Source organism: Sander vitreus, chromosome 8 (assembly GCF_031162955.1).
Source record: "Sander vitreus isolate 19-12246 chromosome 8, sanVit1, whole genome shotgun sequence".
Taxonomy (NCBI): domain Eukaryota; kingdom Metazoa; phylum Chordata; class Actinopteri; order Perciformes; family Percidae; genus Sander; species Sander vitreus.
The window spans coordinates 17,305,424-17,326,843 of NC_135862.1; the positions used below are offsets into that span (position 1 = coordinate 17,305,424).

At 40.6% G+C, this 21,420-nt stretch overlaps 1 protein-coding gene across 2 annotated transcripts; it reads left to right on the forward strand.

The window, feature by feature from the left end:
* Positions 1 to 12,835: 12,835 nt before the first annotated feature.
* sqor (sulfide quinone oxidoreductase) lies at positions 12,836 to 20,612 on the forward strand. 2 transcript variants are annotated; one of them, XM_078257228.1, is made up of 10 exons: positions 12,837 to 12,999; positions 13,704 to 13,908; positions 14,117 to 14,287; positions 14,424 to 14,477; positions 14,568 to 14,762; positions 14,868 to 15,077; positions 15,319 to 15,502; positions 19,035 to 19,102; positions 19,224 to 19,402; positions 19,491 to 20,612. In XM_078257228.1, exons 2-10 carry the CDS (start codon positions 13,711 to 13,713, stop codon positions 19,546 to 19,548), a joined length of 1,317 nt encoding a protein of 438 aa, XP_078113354.1. In that variant the 5' UTR covers positions 12,837 to 12,999; positions 13,704 to 13,710; the 3' UTR covers positions 19,549 to 20,612. The 2 variants fall into 2 exon arrangements, with proteins under 2 accessions (XP_078113355.1, XP_078113354.1); XM_078257229.1 differs by lacking the exons at positions 19,224 to 19,402; positions 19,491 to 20,612 and adding an exon at positions 18,781 to 18,875 and having other exon boundaries at positions 12,836 to 12,999.
* The last annotated feature ends 808 nt before the right edge of the window (positions 20,613 to 21,420 follow it).

Consider the following 21,420-nt stretch of genomic DNA (forward strand, 5'->3'; position numbering starts at 1 on the left):
GTAAGGAGATAACATGGACACAGGCTAATTATTGCTAACTAAAATGCTAGTTAACATTAGTGATTAAACTTAAACAGCTAATGTAAGTCAAAACTGCCTGCGAGCTTCTCCTGTACTGTACAGTAATTTCTCTACTGTACGACAGTAAGTCTTGTGGTTATGACTAGAGATGGCCCGATACCATTTTTTGCTTCCCAATACCGATTCCGATACCTGAACTTGCGTACCGGCCGATACAGAGTACCGATCCGATACCAGTGTGTCATATATTTTATTATGTTTTAAGAACTGTATACTATCCCTGTATGGATGTGATATGATTTCTATCTTTGTTGTCGGTCTGGCTCAGGTTAAACTCTTTGTGAAACATGAATGCCACAGAACTTTCTTTTATTCTGCAGTTTGACAGTCAGTTATAACGGAAGAACAACATAAATAAACTACTTTAACGTAGATTTCCTTTATGGCTTTATTACGTGGTATCGGATCGGTGCATGAAATCCAGTACTTCCCGATACCGATACCATTGTTTTAGGCATTATCGGAGCCGATACCGATACTGGTATCAGTATCGGAAAATCTCTATTTATGACACAATCAAGAGAAGACGTAAATGTGCCGTGAGCAATGTGTCTGAAAGTTCTAAGTCTTCTGGTAGCTGTGCCAAGAGAAATCTCAATCATTCCGAATGTTGCAGAGACGGAGAGCGTAGGTATATGTAATGAGATAACATGGACACAGGCTAATTATTGCTAAATAAATGCTAGTTAACATTAGTAATTACACTTAAACAGCTAATGTGAGGCGAAACTGCCTGCGCGCTTCTCCTGTACTATACGGTAATTCCTCTACTATGCGACAGTAAGTCGCGTGGTTATGACACAATCGTTGGCCTATTTTTACAAAAACGTCTGCTACGGAGCCATAACATGAGGTACAAGGTAATGGAGGCCTTTATACATTGTCGTGTTTCTTTAGAAATAAACAATGGACAAATAGAGTCTTTAAACGCTTCAGATGTAAAGTTATTCGCTGTCAAAGTGGCACCAAAATGAATGGCAGTCAATGGAATGCTAACGGGAGGTGATGGCTTGTTAGCATCAAAATGGCGCCATAGGAGCTATGTGTTCCGAGAAGAAGCTTATCCCGTTGGTTTACACCCATCGCCATTTCTAGCCACTGGCGGACCATAGGCAGGCTGGGGGAACTCATATTAATGTTAAAAAACCTCAGAAAGTGAAATTTTCATGCCATGGGACCTTTAAATGAAATGGTTAAATGATGTATGTAGGTTTTCAAAATTAAATCCCTAGAAAATCTCTAATTAAGGCTATGTTTAAAAAAAAAACTCCTGTTTACGCAGACTCATTTCACTTCAGGCTCATAGCAGCTCAGAATAACACTCAGACAATATTAGAGCAGTCTCATGTTGATTTTCAAAATGTAGGCTATGAATATAGGCCTACACACATAGCCTACTGCACATCATTTTCCAGATACACTTACATGCACATGTGGAACTAGCTCTAACTGCAATAATGGCCCCATACTGTAACTGAAAGTCAAGCCTCTACTGTCAGCACCAATTTACAACATAACTCTTATTTTCTGCTTACTCATTTTCAACTTGTGTTTCTTTACTGTTTAATAAACAAACAGGTTAGCAGAGGGTGAGGCTTAGCCTGTGGTAATATAAAACCTGTTGCAAAGGAATTAAACTGTTCCAAAGGGCATGCCTGTTTATTCTTTATGGCACAACAATGGCTTATTCTCCAATAAACCCAAGAGTGTATGGCTGCAGCCTGGAGACCTCCTGTCTCATGTCTCCTGTCTCATGCCTGGGCGTGTCCAACGATAATTCAGATGTTCAGAATACGAAATCGTTAATTATTTTCTAAATGAAGTCACGGTTAAGTTAGTGAGCATGATGCAATTAATTGAACGCTGTTTAAACTCAAATTAACTAGAGATGTTCCGGTATCGGTATCGGCATTATCGGTACCGGTATTAGGCATTATCGGAGCCGATACCGATACCAGTATCGGTATCGGCTCCGATAATGCCTAAAACAATGGTATCGGATCGGTACGCTGTATCGGCCGATACACAAGTTCAGGTATTGGAATCGGTATTAGGAAGCAAGAAATGGTATCAGGCCATCTCTAAAATTAACGATAGCCATAGCCTACATAGCCTATAGTTGGCAGATTTGTGGATGTTAATGTTGTCTCCAAGATGTTAATGTTTGTTGTTTATTTGATGAAACCTGCAATGACTTTACTTTTTTTTTTTAATTAATGCTTTATTTGCAAGTTCATAACAGTAAGAAAAAAGGACAAGCGTAACATGTATAAATGCAAAAACACATAGCTCAACAATGAAGCCACCCACATAATACTAAAATGAATACTCTTTTACAATTATAACATGAGACCACAGAAGAGTAGGCTACAATAAAAAAGGTTTTCATGCCTCCCATTAGAAGCGGATCTGATATCTAAAATTTAGATAAGAGGAGGTTAACCAATATTTTATTAGCCTATAGGCTGAATCTTTTTAATCTTCTAATTTCGAAAGCTGCATTTATGGATTTGAAATTTGACAACAAAAATTAGGATTAATATAAAATATTGGTTAACCTCCTCCTTTCTGAAATCATAAAACATTTAAAACTGCATCAGCGTTTATCTCCCATCCCGAAATAGACCTCAACAGTCCCGCCCACAGCCGACTCCGGAAGTAAAAATCCCATTGATTTTCTCCATAATGATTTAGAATATCAGTCATAATGTCTAAACCATCCGAGGTAGACTGACCACGAGCTACGTGGTTGTGAAACGAAGGTTTCTGCTCCTGTTGAAGCTAGAAGTCTGTATGTAATCAACCTTGTTTTAAAAAAAACATGTTTTATCCGCGATTTAATGGAGAAAAACTACACTACCCACAATCCTAAACGTAACAGCAACTCGCTGTTACCATAGAAACGTTTACCGTACCGTGAAACCGCAAACGGCTAGAGCAAGCTTCTACCATTGAAGTCTATGATAGTTTCTGTACTCGGTCTTGTACCTTTGCCTTTTTTTTGCCGTTTTCAAAATGTTTTTTTTGCGCCGAATCAAATGTGTTATGTTCACTATTCATCTTGTAGCTGGTTGGCTTGGTTCCAGACTTAAAACTCTCTATATAAGCAATTTTCGAAACGTCAATGAAACAGTTGAATGGGAAAAAAACACTTCCGGAGACAGAGCCGAAAAAAGTGGGCGGTCACTGTTGAGCTCTATGCTGTGTGGACTAGCCAGACCCTCCTCCGCAGCGCTTTGAAGGAAGGTCTGGCAATGCGAGGCTACCATTTCTGTGATACAAATCTGTGTGAATGTACAGGAGACTGGCTAGTTAGTCCATGATTTATGGGGGGTGATAGCTTTATGACTGTTTGAATATGACTACTGAAGGGGAGGCATGTTTTTGCAGTCCACTGCTGGCAGTGTTTTAGTGTTGTATTGTTTTGTCATGTCACAAGACTGTTTTGATGTAATTCCTGAAGAGGAAGCATGTCATTTCAGTCCGCTGTCAGCTGCAGTGTAACATTTTCATCATTTTTTTTAACAAAAACCTTTTGTTAATTCTTTCAATTGGACCCAAGCCTCTCCTTCGTCCTCAAGAATCAAAAGATCATGTCTTTTTAGTTTTTCTTAACAACATATCGTACCTTTTCCCGGAAATCCTGGCCATTGGTTTAAGGCATAAAACCAACCATAGGGGTACACTCAGGGGTAGCTAACCCTGCTGCTAACATTGGCTATTATATGCCTAAAATGACAATTATAGTCATACATATATATCACAGTAACACCTCAAAATTAATGACAGACAAACAGATCCAACTAAAATCACGTTTTGAGTCAGCAGTTCTATACAAACAATAAGGAAAGCTTCAATACTTAAGGTTGTTGCAGTAGCAGACCAGCTCACCAATCTGGCTTTCTGCCCCTGGTATGCGCACGCACCCTGTAATGTTTGTAAACAGGAAACCCGTGTATAGACTGTATATAGAAGAGAACCATGTACATCCAAAGAATAGGATGTATTTCCGTTTCACATTGTACGCGGCATGCGCTGCGCTCGCCGCTAGGTTGTCCTATTCCCAACTATATTTGTTGTACTTGCCGCCGGGCTCAGCGCAAATTTACGTCATACATGCGCCAATATTTGAATGCACGTCACGTCTGCGTCCGGTGTTTACATCAGACGTGCAGTACCAAGGGGTTAACAAAGCCTGTCTACGGAAATCCGTTCCACTCCCTATTCAGCCCCATTGTACCAAATTTGGTTGCAGTTCCACCAGAGTTCCACTGGGGGTGATCGCGGTCCAGTGCAAAATGAATGGGACTCTATGGCGCTAGACGGCTAAATTTGTCTCTTTCGCCTGATTGTCGTTGAGAAATCTCAGATTTGATTGTAGTTTTTGCAAGTTCAACATGGATTATAGGTCAAAAGTTGAATGAACGAGTACTTGTGTCTTTTCGATTTCTTACAGGTTGAGTTGTTGTTGCCCATAACACGCCAGCATTCTGCTAATGAATGCTGATTGGTCAGTGAAGGACTGATTACGACCGGAGATCCCGCTTGACGGCATCCGAAGCGGAACCAGAATGTCAGAGTGAATATTTTGGCGTGGTCTTTAAAACATTAGCAAACCTCTTTCTAGCACGTGTATTAACAGGGAGAGCCTAACCTGTCAGCTGTGTTGTCGATGCTTCGAGAGAACAAAGGAAGCGACTCAGAGCTTGCCGTAAAGCAGTATCTCTGGCCGTATAGGTGTATGACGTCATTGACATTTTAAAAAGATCTAACACCCAGCAGTGTGTATTTTCTTAGCCTCCCCTTTCAAATGCAACATTCAAATTACTAGACAAAAAATATCCTGAGAAAAGTGGATTTTGAGGGGTATAGCTCCATAGAGTCCCATTCATTCTGCACTGGCCTGTGAGCGCCCCCTATATGGAACTCTGGTGGAACTGCAACCAGTTCAGAAGCCGGAAGTAACGAGAGAGTGGAACTTCTTCCCTTATTAGAAATTCTTTGGGGGTAAGCTTCTCCTCGGACCGCGAACCTCCTATGGCGCCATTTTGATGCTAATAAGCCATCACCTCCCGTTAGCATTCCATTGACTGCCATTCATTTTGACGTCACTTTGACAGCGAATAACTTTACATCTGAAACGTTTAAAGACTCTATTTGTCCATTGTTTATTTCTAAAGAAACACGACAATGTATAAAAGGCTCCATTACCTTGTACCTCACGTTATGGCTCCGTAGCAGATGTTTTTGTAAAAATAGGCTAACGATTGTGTCATAACCACGCGACTTACTGTCGCATAGTAGAGGAATTACCGTATAGTACAGGTCAAGCGCGCAGGCAGTTTCGCCTCACATTAGCTGTTTAAGTGTAATTACTAATGTTAACTAGCATTTTAGTTAGCAATAATTAGCTTGTGTCTATGTTATCTCATTACATATACCTACGCTCTCCGTCTCTGCAATATTCGGAATGATTGAGATTTCTCTTGGCACAGCTACCAGAAGACTTACAACTTTCAGACACGTCGCTCACGTCACATTTACGTCGTCTCTCTCAGTTGGAGGCTGCTCAGTAACGCTCAGCCATCACCGGAAAAGTGCTTCTAATGGCCTTCACTGGTCTCCGTCCAGAGCAACGGGATCTGTTGGTTCATTATACTGTATATGTCAATGTGCAGTACATGCGACATTGTGGATACACAGTAGTGATTTGGTGGAGACGATGTTTCTGTCTTTGAAACAAAAGAAAGCCTTGGCACTTGCCCTGGTTGTGAGGAGAAGACGGAGGAAGGCAGCAGAAAGAAGGGTGTGGGTGCACGAGACCCTCAGGTCCAGAGAAATTATATATATATATATAAATAAATGTTAAATCTAAATGTTAAATTTATATCTAAATATTATATCTAAATCTACATCTTAAATATATATCTAAATCCATCCATCCATATATCCATCTTCATCCGCTTATCCGGGGTCGGGTTGCGGGGGTAGCAGCTCCAGCAGGGGACCCCAAACTTCCCTTTCCCGGGCCACATTAACCAGCTCCGACTGGGGGATCCCGAGGCGTTCCCAGGCCAGGTTAGAGATATAATCCCTCCACCTAGTCCTGGGTCTCCCCCGAGGCCTCCTCCCAGCTGGACGTGCCTGGAACACCTCCCTAGGGAGGCGCCCAGGGGGCATCCTTACCAGATGCCCGAACCACCTCAACTGGCTCCTTTCGACACAAAGGAGCAGCGGCTCTATTCCGAGCTCCTCACGGATAACTGAGCTTCTCACCCTATCTTTAAGGGAGACGCCAGCTACCCTCCTGAGGAAACCCATTTCGGCCGCTTGTACCCTGGATCTTGTTCTTTCGGTCATGACCCAGCCTTCATGACCATAGGTGAGGGTAGGAACAAAAACTGACCGGTAGATTGAGAGCTTTGCCTTCTGGCTCAGCTCTCTTTTCGTCTAACGGTGCGATAAATTGAATGTAATACCGCACCTGCTGTGCCGATTCTCCGACCAATCTCCCGCTCCATTGTCCCCTCACTCGCGAACAAGACCCCAAGGTACTTGAACTCCTTCACTTGGGGTAAGGACTCATTCCCTACCTGGAGAAGGCACTCCATCGGTTTCCTGCTGAGAACCATGGCCTCCGATTTAGAGGTGCTGATCCTCATCCCAGCCGCTTCACACTCGGCTGCGAACCGATCCAGTGAGTGCTGAAGGTCACAGGCCGATGATGCCATCAGGACCACATCATCTGCAAAAAAGCAGCGATGAGATCCCCAGCCCACCGAACTGCAACCCCTCTCCACCCCGACTACGCCTCGATATCCTGTCCATAAATACTACAAACAGGATTGGTGACAAAGCGCAGCCCTGGCGGAGGCCAACTCTCACCTGAAAGCGAGTCCGACTTACTGCCGAGAACCCGGACACAGCTCTCGCTTTGGTCGTACAGAGGTGGATGGCCCTGAGAAGGGACCCCCTCACCCCGTACTCCCGCAGCACCTCCCACAGTATCTCCCGGGGCACCCGGTCATACGCCTTCTCCAGATCCACAAAACACATGTAGACTGGTTGGGCATACTCCCAGGCTCCCTCCAGGATCCTTGCGAGAGTAAAGATCTGGTCCGTTGTTCCACGACCAGGGACGGAATCCGCATTGTTCCTCTTCAACCTGAGATTCGACTATCGACCGAACCCTCCTTTCCAGCACCTTGGAGTAGACTTTACCCGGGGAGGCTGAGAAGTGTGATACCCCTGTAATTGGCACACACCCTCTGGTCCCCCCTTTTTTAAAAAGGGGAACCACCACCCCGGTCTGCCACTCCTTAGGCACCGTCCCAGACTTCCACGCAATGTTGAAGAGGCGTGTCAACCAAGACAACCCCTCCACACCCAGAGCTTTAAGCATTTCTGGACGGATCTCATCAATTCCTGGGGCTTTGCCACTGTGGAGTTGTTTAACTACCTCAGCAACCTCCACCAGGGAAATTGATGCCAATCCCCCCCTCATCCTCCAGCTCTGCCTCTACCATAGAGGGCGTATTAGTCGGATTTAGGAGTTCCTCAAAGTGCTCCTTCCACCGCCCTATTACCTCCTCAGTTGAGGTCAACAGCGTCCCATCCTTACTGTACACAGCTTGGATGGTTCCCCGCTTCCCCCTCCTGAGGTGGCGAACGGTTTTCCAGAAGTACCTTGGTGCCGACCGAAAGTCCTTCTCCATGTCTTCTCCGAACTTCTCTCACACACGCTGCTTTGCCTCTTTCACGGCAGAGGCTGCAGCCCTTCGGGCCCTTCGGTACCTTGCAACTGCCTCCGGAGTCGTCTAAGATAACATATCCCGGAAAGACTCCTTCTTCAATCGGACGGCTTCCCTGACCACCGGTGTCCACCACGGTGTTCGTGGGTTACCGCCCCTTGAGGCACCTAAGACCCTAAGACCACAGCTCCTCACCGCAGCTTCAGCAATGGAAACTTTGAACATTGTCCACTCGGGTTCAATGCCCCCCAGCCTCCACAGGGATGCACGAAAAGCTCCGCCCGGAGGTGTGAGTTGAAAGTCTGTCGGACAGGGGCCTCCTCCAGACGTTCCCAATTTACCCGCACTACCCGTTTGGGCTTACCAGGTCTGTCCAGAGTCTTCCCCCACCCCCTGACCCAACTCACCACCAGATGGTGATCGGTTGACAGCTCCGCCCCTCTCTTCACCCGAGTGTCCAAAACATATGGCCTCAGATCAGATGAAAGCGATTATAAAATCGATCATTGACCTTTGGCCTAGGGTGCTCTGGTACCAAGTACACTTATGAGCATCCCTATGTTCGAACATGGTGTTCGTTATAGACAATCCATGACTAGCACAGAAGTCCAACAACAAACAACCACTCTGGTTTAGATCAGGGAGGCCGTTCCTCCCAATCACGCCTCTCCATGTGTCTCCATCATTACCCACGTGCGCGTTGAAGTCCCCCCAGCAGAACTATGGAGTCCCCGACTGGAGCCCCATGCAGGACTCCACTCAAGGTCTCCAAGAAGGCCGAATACTCTGAACTCTTGTTTGGTGCATATGCACAAACAACAGTCAGAGTTTTTCCCCCCACAACCCGCAGGCGTAGGGGAGGCGACCCTCTCGTCCACCGGGTTAAACTCCAACGTAGCGGCGCTCAGCCCGGGGGCTTGTGAGTATCCCCACACCCGCCCGGCGCCTCACACCCTGGGCAACTCCGGAGAAGAAAAGAGTCCAACCCCTATCCAGGAGTATGGTTCCAGAACCAAGACTGTGCGTAGAGGTAAGCCCCACCAGATCTAACCGGTAGCGCTCCACCTCCCGCACAAGTTCCGGCTCCTTCCCCCACAGAGAGGTGACATTCCACGTCCCCAGAGCCAGCCTCTGCTGCCCGGGTCTGGTCCGTCGAGGCCCCTGACCTTCACTGCCACCCATGTGGCAGCGCACCCGACCCCAGCGGTTCCTCCCACAGGTGGTGGGCCCATGGGATGGAGGGATGTCCGCCACGTAGCATTTTCGGGCTGTGCCCGACCGGGCTCCGTGGCAAACCTGGCCACCAGACGCTCGCTGACGAGCCCTCCATCTGGGCCTGGCTCCAGACGGGGGCCCCAGGCTTCCTCCGGGCAGGGTCACTTCATCCCTTCCTCGATTTTTCATAGGATTTTTGAAGGATATATCTAAATGTTAAATCTAAATGTTATATCTAAATATGTCGCCAAGTGTAAAGCTAAATATTTAGAAAATATTCAAATCTCCAAGGAAACCACGCCCACTGCAGTGGCTTCAAATTGCGCTGCACCCAGTGATGCCCCAACAAGGGATATCTCTGCTGTAGCCAGTGGGTACTTGGAAAGATTGTGGAGCAGCTTAACTAATCAAAATAATAATTGAATTATGATTGATTTAAAACAATATATCAGCTAAAACAGCTCAACACATATGTTAAAACATATAGCGAAGTAATCAATGGTAGAAAAAAATAGTTAAAAGTGGCCTACTGACTTAGCTAACAGTTGAAATGATTAGCTAAAAGTAATGGATGACTTTCGAAACATTAATCACACTTCAAGTAAAAGGTCTAGTTAGTAGAATTTCTGACCAAACCAACCTAAATGTTTACAGTTCAATTGCATGAAAATGTCAGAATATTCACTTTAATATGATAAATAGTGTGAACACATTGGGAATTGATAGGGCGGGGTATGTGAGTTTATATGACAGGGCTGTGGGGGAACCTCAGACCAGAAGGGTTGGAAAGCACTGATCTCCAGTATTTTATATTATTGACCGACCGGTATATTACAGACATGCCTTAATAGTTGTGTTAATCACAATACCATTGTTTGAATTACATATCTCCGTGTGCGACGTCATCATTCCCAAGCAATCTAACATTAGCCCAGCATGGATAAAGTCCAGCTATGCATCCAACATATTCATCCGAACACAACTAAAATGTCACAATCCAGCCACTTGTAAGAAGTTTGTAATACTGGTTACAAAGCTAGTTATCGTGTTTTATTAACCTTAATTCTGTTTGCCAAGGCTATATTTTATTGGCTTGCAAAGTAGCTATCCGTTGCTAACGCTAATATTAGCTAGCTAATTTATGTCAAAAAGCAGTAGCTAACTAATGTTACTGCCAAGATATGGTTTCATTGTAAGACAGTGTAAACACATGACAACACTTGACGAGTCTTAAAACACCTCTCTGGTCTCTAGTGAAATCATATCTTGGCAGTAGTTAGCTAACATTTCTGCTTTTTGAGATAAATTAGCGTTAGCAACGGACAGCTCCTTCGCAAGCTAATATAGCAACATAATTCAGGTTAATAAAAAACGGTAATGTAACCAAAGTATTGAAAACTACTTACATGTGGCTCTAGTGTGACAGGCCTACTGCTGTTCAGTCTCGCATTGCGAGACCTAGCTAACTTAGCTAGTTACAGTGCTGCGAGGCCTGTTCAGATGACATGTCGGCTGCAGTGTGTGAGCTAGATTGCTTGTGAAGGATGAGTCAAACTAACGTTAAACACACCAACGGCATTATAGTACACACAAATATTAAGACATTTCTGTGATATAAGTCAATAATACAAAATACTGACCGAAATGTGTTTTAATCCAGTAACATTAGTCGAACAGCTCCACTGTAGTCAGTATTTACTGTACCAACAGGTGTTGACTGAAAATTGCGGTGCAGCGTGATTTGAAGCCACTGCAGTGGGCGAGGTTTCCTTGGAGATTTGAATATTTTCTAAATATTTAGCTTTACACTTGGCGACACATTTAGATATAACATTTAGATTTAACATTTAACATTTAGATATATATTTAAGATTTAGATGTAGATATAATATTTAGATATATATTTAAGATTTAGATGTAGATATAATATTTAGATATATATTTAAGATTTAGATTTAGATATAATATTTAGATTTAACATTTAGATATAAATTTAACATTTAGATTTAGATATAACATTTAGATTTAATATTTAACATTTAGATATATATTTAACATTTAGATTTAGATTTAACATTTAGATTTAGATATAACATTTAGATTTAGATGTAACATTTAGATTTAACATTTAACATTTAGATATAATATATATATATATATATATATATATATATATATATATATATATATATATATTATAATTTCTGTGAGGAAAATGCGCTAAATGTGAGGAAAGTGGGCTAAATGTTGAAAATTTATCAGCTAAAAAATTGTACATTCGGCACCCCATAGTGAAGGAGCTCCGCATTCACTGTGACCGGTTCCAGGGGTACTTTCGGCTCAACAGGGAGCAATTTGACAGTCTGCTGCCGAAAGCATTTCAACACTATGTGTCATTGCATGTTTATATACTTAAGTAAGAGGTCTGCAGTCATTGCAGTTGGGTATAATAAAGTTAAGATATTAGCCTACATTCATACATGCATCATTCATTCTCTGGAAAACACAATTAATTCCTCCAAAACTGGAGCTTACACATTTGGAAATGGGTAGTTATTCTGTGTAAAAGCCATATACCTACCTATATAGCCTACCTATATGTGAACGTCAATGAAAATGAACATGACTTGTGTCAATCAGTCCAAACATATTTTACATCATATAAACATACAAATACAATATTGTTATTGTGTAATAACGGTGTGTAAATTGTAATTTCCCCATTGGGGATCAATAAAGAGTATACATTATTTAATTTTTTAATAAAAAATACAAATAGGCTATATCCTACAAATACCTGTATGGAGCTGTATAATCAACTTGGTATTTGGTTTTCGCAGCTCACAACAGTAGGCTACAGTTCTTCTCAGTTGCTCTGGCGCATTTCTCAGATCAGAGATGACAATAATGTGTAACTTACATAGGGAATAGTGCTCCCTTTCATGTGCATTGTTCATTAGACTATACTTACAGAGTGAACTGTTAAATATGGACAACAACACAAAGCAATTTCACTATCTTGGTATGAACAATGGCGTAAGGACTTGTCAGTTTGATTCATTGGTATAAATACTTGCTTTGGACACAAACAAAAGATTTCCAGCAAGATACACGATTTTTCAGGTCAGTCACTATGCGGTGCAGTTTACACCAATTGTTTTAAGAAATGCACTCACTGTTGTGCAAATGCAATTATGATTTGACAAATGCACCAAAGTAACTGAGAAAAACATAGGATTGTATTTCAGTGGAGACATATATGTTGATTTCACATAGCTAAAACAAACCTGAATGATTTAAATTAAGAGGCTACAATAATCTACACAGCTGGCATGCCTATTATAGTGAAATATGCTTCCACAGCATAGTTTTGCGTCCGAGGTCTCTGTACGACCTCGAACTTGTGTCGTAGCCTATACAGCCAAAATCAACCTCTCGTCCATGTTCCGTTTGTGGATCCACGGGTATTCTGTGTTTTGTTGTTTTGTTTTTTTGCACTTGAATGAAACTTGAATGCACGTCACAGCGCACCGCGGCCGCTCTTGCGCGTGCAAGAATGGCCAGCCGCAAAATGCCGCTTGCAGACCAGTTCTTGCGCGCGAAAGCCTTTGACAATAATGGGTTTCATAGCGCAGCGCTGCCGTTTGCGCATACAATGTGAATGGCCCTTGAGTCGGTGGCTACAACGTTAACTGCCGGTTTATAGGCTAATGATCGCTTTTGATTGGTCGGACGATGGAGGAGGCGGAATAAATAATGATTTCAACTCTGCTACGTCCGCCCCTCAAAGGGTGGCAACTGAAGGTTCACATTCACAACGGGGTAGCTGCTGGTTGTGGAAGTCCTGCGTTCTTCGCCCAGTCGAATTAGGTTGGAATTAATTCTCCCGGAATTTTTTTTGTCTAAATTGACACTCAGACAAACAGTTAAACGGGCAGCAGTGCTGGTCAAGGCAAGTATCACACAAGTCTTTTCTTTTTCGACGTTACAGTAAGGCTCTGTCAGTTGATTACGCAGTATGCAGCAGCAATGGTTCAGCTCAGATTAGGCTTCACGGAAGAGGATGTAAACACCCCAAATAAATGTAACCTACATCATTATATAATCAGTTACTTGTGCTAAGGACAGTGGCTTCTGTCAAACTGGCATATACTGAAATATGTCAAAGTGAGAATCTCTCACATAAGCTAAAGTAGGTGCCCTTATTATGCTGACCTCGTTACTCTACAACTTGTCAAGAAAAGTCATATTTGCTCCAGCAGATATTATGGTGTGTTTGTGTGTGTGCGCGCGTGTGTGTTTTTCCAAATTATCTGGGATGATCACTTTTTACAAAAGCTATGGTGGCAACTAACTTAAAGCTACAATCGATCAATTCATGATCTCATTGTTGTCATATTGCATGTCAGAACACAAAATTTTTAAGATGCCTAAACTCTACTCCCCATCCAACCCCACTAATTTACAGTATTATTTACAGGTCATTTATAGTACGCATTAATCTAAAAGACAAAACTAGTTCTACTTCCTACCTACTCATAGTCAAAATGTAAATGTGGAGCAGCCAAATGGGAAGTGCATGTTGTTGACAGATTTTGTACGTTTGAGTCCCAGACAGCATAATTGAATTGAACCAAAATGACTTGTTACTTTCAGACACAGAATGGCTGCATTGCATCGTCTGGGGCAGTGCCACTTCACGCGCATTGCTATCTCTCATTTTCACACAAGCAGCCGGGCCTCTGCCAAACAGCACTACAAAATGCTTGTGCTGGGAGGAGGAAGTGGGGGCATTTCAATGAGTGCACGAATGAAGAGGATGATGGGAGCTGAGAATGTGGCTGTTGTGGAGCCCAGTGAGGCAAGGATCCAGTAGATTATGATTATAATTTGTCGTACCTTTCTTTGTGTATCACTAGAATACGATTAAAACTACAACTTATGAAATGTGGTGCCTTTCATTCAGCTGTGAATTTATGTTTGCATTTTTGTTTTAGTCCCTCAGAAACATAATCATATTTTCCACCGTCTTGTAAAGCTGGTGTCTTATAACTTTCCTATTTTTTCAGATGCACTACTATCAGCCAATATGGACCCTGGTTGGTGCTGGTGCAAAAACTTTAACCTCATCCAGTCGTTCCACTGCAAGTGTTATGCCGTCTGGAGTGAAGTGGGTTAAATCTAAAGTTCAGGAAATAAACCCAGACACAAATACTATACGCACAGATGATGGGTCTGAAGTATGTTTGCTTTAAGAAATTGTTGTTTGACAGTATGTGTATATTGTGTCATCTACTGTCTTGGCATTGAGTCGTTTTTAAGTGATGAGGATTTTATGTGGATCTAGCCCTACTTAGACTTTCTTTCACATTGCAGATCTCCTATGAGTATTTGATTGTGGCTCTTGGTTTACAACTGCATTTTGAAAAGGTGAAGTAATGCTTTTTTTCATTTATAGTAAACTTTCTCAATTGTATATAAATTCTATTACCTCTAAATGTGCACTGTTCTTATATGTAGATCAAAGGACTGCCAGAAGGATTTGAATATCCAAAGATTGGTTCAAACTACTCAGTCCAAACTGTGGAGAAAACGTGGAAAGCACTGCAGGACTTCAAAGAGGGCAACGCTGTGTTCACTTTCCCAAATACTCCTGTGAAATGTGCTGGAGCTCCACAGAAGATCATGTATCTAACAGATGCCTTTCTCAGAAAAGTACTTAATTTTTAGATTGTAATGATAATGTAGTACATTTTGAAACTATCAAGTGTGGTTCTCTAAGTTCTCAGTAAATGAAGATATTTTATGTTTCTATCCAAGACAGGAAAAAGGGATAAGGCTAATGTAATATACAACACATCCCTACCCGTGCTCTTTGGGATCAAGAAATATGCTGACTCATTGTGGGACATTGTAAAACAGCGTGACCTACAAGTGAACCTTAGGCAAAACCTGATTGAAGTGCGGGCAGACAAGAAAGAAGCTGTATTTGAAAATCTTGACAAACCAGGCGAAACCAAAGTGTTTGAGGTAACTGTATTACTGTACTTTACCTCAACAGTGGCTTTTACATAGTAGTATAGTATTGACGGCTTTGTATAATGGACAACCTTTTCCATCATGTGACCTCCTTCCGCTTTAATATATATGTCCTGTTATGAACAACCTAACACACTATACATTGTTTCTACCTTTGCGCCTAAATATATGCCAAATTAGAAAAAGAGACTCCAGTGAAAAATGCTTACACTTTGCTGTTTTTCTTTATTAGTATGAAATGCTTCATGTCACACCACCAATGGGACCCAATTTGGTGATAAAAGGAAGTCCACTGGCAGATAAGGCTGGCTGGTTGGATGTCAACAAAGACCACCTACAACATAAGAGGTATCCCAATGTGTTTGGGATTGGAGACTGTACCAACCTGCCCACAGCCAAAACGGGTGCTGCTGTCGGTAAGTGACTGTTGTGTCAGTTTGAACATTGCATCAACCCAACACTGGAATGCACTTTATTGCTACATACGATTCACACATTTATATCTCTTTTTAACTGCTTGTGGTTCTTGTAATTTGAGAGGTACTTTCCTCAGTACTGTAAGTGTATTGCACAATTACCTATTACACAAGACTAAAAGCATACACCACACCTTATCAAGATTTAATGTTAATTGTATCATTATCTCAGTTTACCTTTGTGTACCATTCGATTTGACAAAGAAAGCTTTTGCACGTGACACAGACACATGGTGAAAAAGTTTAACCCTCTGTGCCGAGCTAATTTGAATTTCCTGTGTTTGTGCCAGTTCCTGTCTGTTAACTGTGGATTAAATTATGGGAAGTTCCTGGCAACTTGGGGTGTTCTAAATCTGTACTTAGCACTTATCACCTTCTGCTCAACTGCAATCAGACTGCATCTAAGAATTTAGCCTAATCATGCTCATCATGTTTACATTTTGTGTATTCGTGCAAGGTATGTCATGCTAAATGCTTTTTTCATCGTGGAGCATGGTATTTTTAGCCATATATCTTATCCTTTCTAGACTAGCTCTGTCTACGCCAGTGCTACATAAGCGGCTGTAGGGTTGGCAATGAAAATCAATCAATCAATCCATCTAGGCCTGTAAATTATTACATAATTGTCAATTTTTTTTTTTTACATAAACGCATTTTCTTTGTTTAACTGCAATTAATTGCTAACATTAGCTAAGGTCTTAAGGCATTTGACTGGTAATTGTCGATTTTGTTTAGATAGGCCAAATTGTAATTATTGAAATAGTTATTTGTCAGACTATATTATTATTATTATTATTATTATTATTATTATGATGTTAGTTGTTGGCACTTGACCCTATACACATTCATAGCAACAAAAATGACAGGGGGATATAGTTCGAAAAAATGTTTTATGATGATAAAGAGGAGTTGTTTACTTCAGGCTGTGTGTTTGTGTTATCACATCTGGGTCACATAACAGTGAAATAACTAAAGATGTATCCTGGAAATTTGACGGAAAGAGACAATTATTTTGTTAATCGCAATTATTTCTGAGACAATTAATTGTACAGCAAAATTTTGAATTGTTACAGCTCTAAATCCATCTGTCTTTCATTGGATGCAGAGGTAAATATCCCAACAAATATTAATGCCTTAATTAAAAAAATGAGGAAAAATCCAATCTTTAAGGACACCAATTTTCTTTGTGAATGAATAATGTATCGTAAATAAATAAATGTTCTTCCTTAAAATACAGGGGGCATAAGTAAGTACACCCTGGTTTTATTTCAGTTAGCCTAATAGCTGGGAACTTTATCAGGATGCATAGTATACTGGATCCATGAAATAACTGGCCTTTAAAAATAAAAATCTGCCTGCCTCTATGGGAATTTAACATAGTGGTGTACTTACTTATGCCCCCTGTATTTTAAGGAAGAACATTTATTTATTTACGATACATTATTCATTCACAAAGAAAATTGGTGTCCTTAAAGATTGGATTTTTCCTCATTTTATTTAATTAAGGCATTAAGATCAATTTCCTAAAGATGATTTTTTTTAGCATGGGTGTCCTAATTTGTTCACATGACTGTAGATCAGTTTAAGTTCCAATCAAACACCTATCTCATCAAATAAAAACACATTTTGCAATTACAAAAAGAAGAACAAAAGAACTTCTCCTTCTTTAAATTTTAAAACAAAAAAAAAACTAGCCAGAATGTAAACCAAATTCACTTTGTTTGCTTTGGTCAGGGCATTTCAGGCATTTGCCCCTCGATTAAAGTGAAGTCATGGTCAACACAATTTACACGGATTACATGGAACTGAATGTTTAGCGGTTGTGTACTTTCTCTTGCGTTGTGTTAAATGATAAAGCACACTTTCATTATTTGGCTCCAACTTGCCGTTTAATTGTTGTACCTGGTAATATGGAATAAAGTAAGATCAGTTCAAATCTACTGAGGACTTCCTGTACAGGCATGACAATTAATGAAGGCCCACTGAGGCAGAATATGTACACTGCTGATGTCAAAGTGTAACTCTCGCCAAAATGCAACCTAGGGTCTTTTTGTGAATGTACCCGAGTCAGACTTTCGTTTAAAAGCATAATTAGGACGGAAACACCACTTTTAAGAGTTACCGTATTCTCTTTTTCGGTCAAATGACCTTTTGAATAGGAGAGCTAGGGGCACTACTATGATCGCATCAAATCACTATTTTTTTAAAACATTAAGAAGGCTCGACACAACATGAAACTTTGCTTGAAAGGTTTTAAACGACTCACTTTGTTGTTTACGCTATCCGCCATCTTGTCAGTCAAAAAGTGTCTATCTCCGAATGCGAATGAACGGATTCCATAGGAGGAAATGTCATTCTTATATGAGGCTCCTTTTTCAACTACAAGGTCAATGTTGTTTTTCACTAATGACAAAAGAACAAATTATCCGTGCATTTATATGGAACTAAGCTTTAAGAGCTTTCCATCTTTACTCTCCTCCTTGTTACGTTACATTCGGAGATCGACTATTTTTGACTGGCTAGATGGACGGCGACCGGAAAAACCAACAGCTATAGTGAGTTGTTAAAACCTTTCTTTTTAGTAAACTCTGTGTACACAAACAATGTTCTCAATGCTCGAGTTCATGTGTAGAGACCCTGGTAATACTTCAAGCAAAGTTTCATGTTGTATCGAGCCTTCTTAGTGTTTTGAAAATAGTGATTTTTGATGCTATAATAGTAGTGCCCCTAGCTCTCCTATTCAAAAGGCCATTTGACCGAAAACGAGAATACAGTGAATCTTAAAAGTGCTTATGCTTTTAAATGAAAGTTTGACTCGGGTACATTCACAAAAAGACCCTAGGTTGCATTTTGGCAAGAGTTACGCTTTAACTTTGCATTTTTTGCCTGTTTTCCTTACGATCCACAGTCCATAAACATGCCTGTTAGGTGAATTGGTGACTCTAAATTGTCCACTGATGTGAGTGTTTATGTGTGTGTGCCCTGCCTCTTGCCTAGAATGTAATGGGATACGCTCCAGCCCCTGCAACCACACACATGATAAGTGGATAATGAACATGCTTGTTGGGATGGGGAAAAAACTTTACCATTTTCTTTTACACCACCAAATGTCAAACTTTAAATGATTTGCCCCACTAGTGGTAGGGCACCTATAGCTATGTTGCATCTTCATTTTTTATCCGGCCAACAATTTTCCTATCTGCTGTGTATTACTACAGCACCTCAGGCTGCTAACATGTCTGTAAACTTCTATGGCGTGTTCAAGATCCAGACTACATGTTCACACTGGAGTGTGAACAAGTGACAAAATGATGTTAGTATTTTTTTTGTATACTAACTGCTAAAACACTCAACTATTTACAGATATTATGTAGTACATATTGTACAGAATTAGTATGTAAGATGGATTTGGAACACATTTTTAGTCTTAAAAGAGAATTTACACATACAATTTTTTTCTTCTAATTCTCAGCTGCACAGACTGCGATCTTAAACAGAACCATCAGCAAAATAATGAAAAATGAAAAGCCAGATAAGACGGTAAGTGACACATCAACTATGATTCATCTGTTTGAATTTGAAAAATATTAGAACTTCTCTGTTGGAAGTACCTCTGTTGAAAAATGTGCAAACACATAATCAGTAACCACCTTGTTTACAGTATGATGGCTACACCTCATGTCCGTTGGTTACAAGCTACAACACAGTGATTCTAGCAGAGTTTGACTACAACGGACAACCACTGGAAACATTCCCCATCAACCAAGCCAAAGAAAGAAGAACCATGTACCACATGAAAGCTGATGTGATGCCTCACCTCTATTGGCATGGGCTTCTACGGTATGTATAAACGTAATTAACAACATGTTAATAGTTGGTAGTAATGAATCATACAACATTTTAATGTTCTGTATTTGTCTTACATCAGGGGCCTGTGGGGTGGACCAGGACCTTACAGGAAACTCTTTCATCTTGGGATGAAATGAAACCTCACCATCAGTTTGCAAGTAAATAGCTATATTCCCTAAACTATTAGGGAAAGAAGTAGCGCATTAAATCCATCATGCTGAAAAAGGGTGGACACATACTGGGTGGTGGTAATATGTATGACCTGGACATCATGATTAATCACAACAAGTTTGATGAAGTTATCATGAATATTTAAATATCTAGGTTTAGTTAAACCCTCATTAAATGGTGCATTGATATTACCATGGAATAAAATTACTCTCTGTAATGAGAGAGTGGAAAACACTGAGAATTAACACTCCACTCTGCAGTTCTGTGTCTTTTAGCTGCTTATATGTCAATCTTTTGGTTCTTTTGGCGACACATTGAATGTAAGGTCTTGCTGCGGTCATCCACTCAATTATCCAACCAGCAGTGAAATTTCATAGGAGCCTAGAACAAAGGTTTGTAGAACATTATTTGATTTGCAACCGTACCTTTTTATAAGTCAGTTGGTTTCACCTAAGTCCCACAGCCTAACTGAAGTTAGCCAGGCTCTTCTTTCCTTCTTGCTGCAGAGTATATAGGTTATGTTGCCCATGTACATCCAATAAACTGACCCAATTTGTTTTTTTTAATTGGCACATAGCATAAATAAACAATTAAAAATGTTGATGTTTTTGATGACATGATCCATGATTTGTTTTTTTCAGGATATTGGAGGGATGCTCAACGCTATAGCTGTAATCGTTGTATTGACAGTATTTCCTAATTTCAGTATACAAAATAGTCTTTTTCAGATTGCTACACTAACAATTGTGTATATTGACGGAAGTCAGTTATTGTGTGTGTATTTTCTTGCCATTTTAGGATGTTAATAGTCTTCAGGTTTGTCTCTAGCTTAAATGCTTCAGCATTCAGTCTGAAAATGTGTTTTTTTTCACAGTACGATGTTAATCATTTGTACGAGTGATTTTCTTTGGGAATGCTTGACCATTAACATGCAAGTGCTTTTCTTACAGAGATATAGTTTTGTGCATAGTGATTATTTTTCCACGAGTGCTTAACTGAGATATTAAACATCTTTGTGGTTATAAAGTCAGTGCAAACTTCATTATTGTATTAATCTTTGATCATTAAAATGAGCGTACACTTAAAAACCAAATGTAATTATGCTATTGAAGTAAAAACTGAAATGTTTGATGAAAAATCATAAATATTTACTCAGTATAGTTTCAACCTTGTTGCACTTTATAATTATACATCCAACAGTGTTACTGAAATATTGAATGTTATATTTGACTTAGTTTTGCTGTGATTCTTGTATAGTATCTGAAAATTCCCATAATTTTACAATATTGTGTTTAGATTAAAGAACTTTGTCTTGCATTCCAGGCATCAAAAGTTATCAGCAGAGTTTTGGTTAACAGGATTTAGAACCCAGTACATAACAGAGTTGAGCGTTGATTGATTAGTATTTCTACCCTCTAGGAAGGCAGTTCGTTTCACTGTGGTATGAAAGTCGAACTTAGAGCCTGAAACTTGCTTGAGAATTTGCTTTAATAAATTAAAGTTTTCTTAGGCAGCTGAGTGCACAGTCTGTTTTCACAGCTCTTCAAAGTTTGCACAGCAAGAACTACTCCTAGGCCATTACAGAAAAAAGACTTCTCAAGCACTGTAATGGTGATGAAACAATGTATGCAAAAACGTATTTAAAATGATCAAATCTTCTGGGACTCTTTAAGCAAAAAGATGCCAACATCAGAGCTGGTCCTTCTTTAATGTAACACGAAATTACAGATAATGCACACATCTATAGGTTGCAGTCTATGGTGTTTAGTTAATACGTGCACCAGTCTACACTTTATTTATAGCTTCCTTGTAGTCGCACAACAATACCAGCAGGGATA

Bases quoted from the DNA above. Each gene is read 5' to 3' on its own strand.
- sqor (XM_078257228.1), top strand. From the start codon at position 13,711: ATGGCTGCATTGCATCGTCTGGGGCAGTGCCACTTCACGCGCATTGCT. The intron at 13,909-14,116 runs GCAAGGATCCAG...CTATTTTTTCAG, and splicing joins CTGTTGTGGAGCCCAGTGAG to ATGCACTACTATCAGCCAAT. The intron at 15,503-19,034 runs GTAAGTGACTGT...TCTAATTCTCAG, and splicing joins CAAAACGGGTGCTGCTGTCG to CTGCACAGACTGCGATCTTA.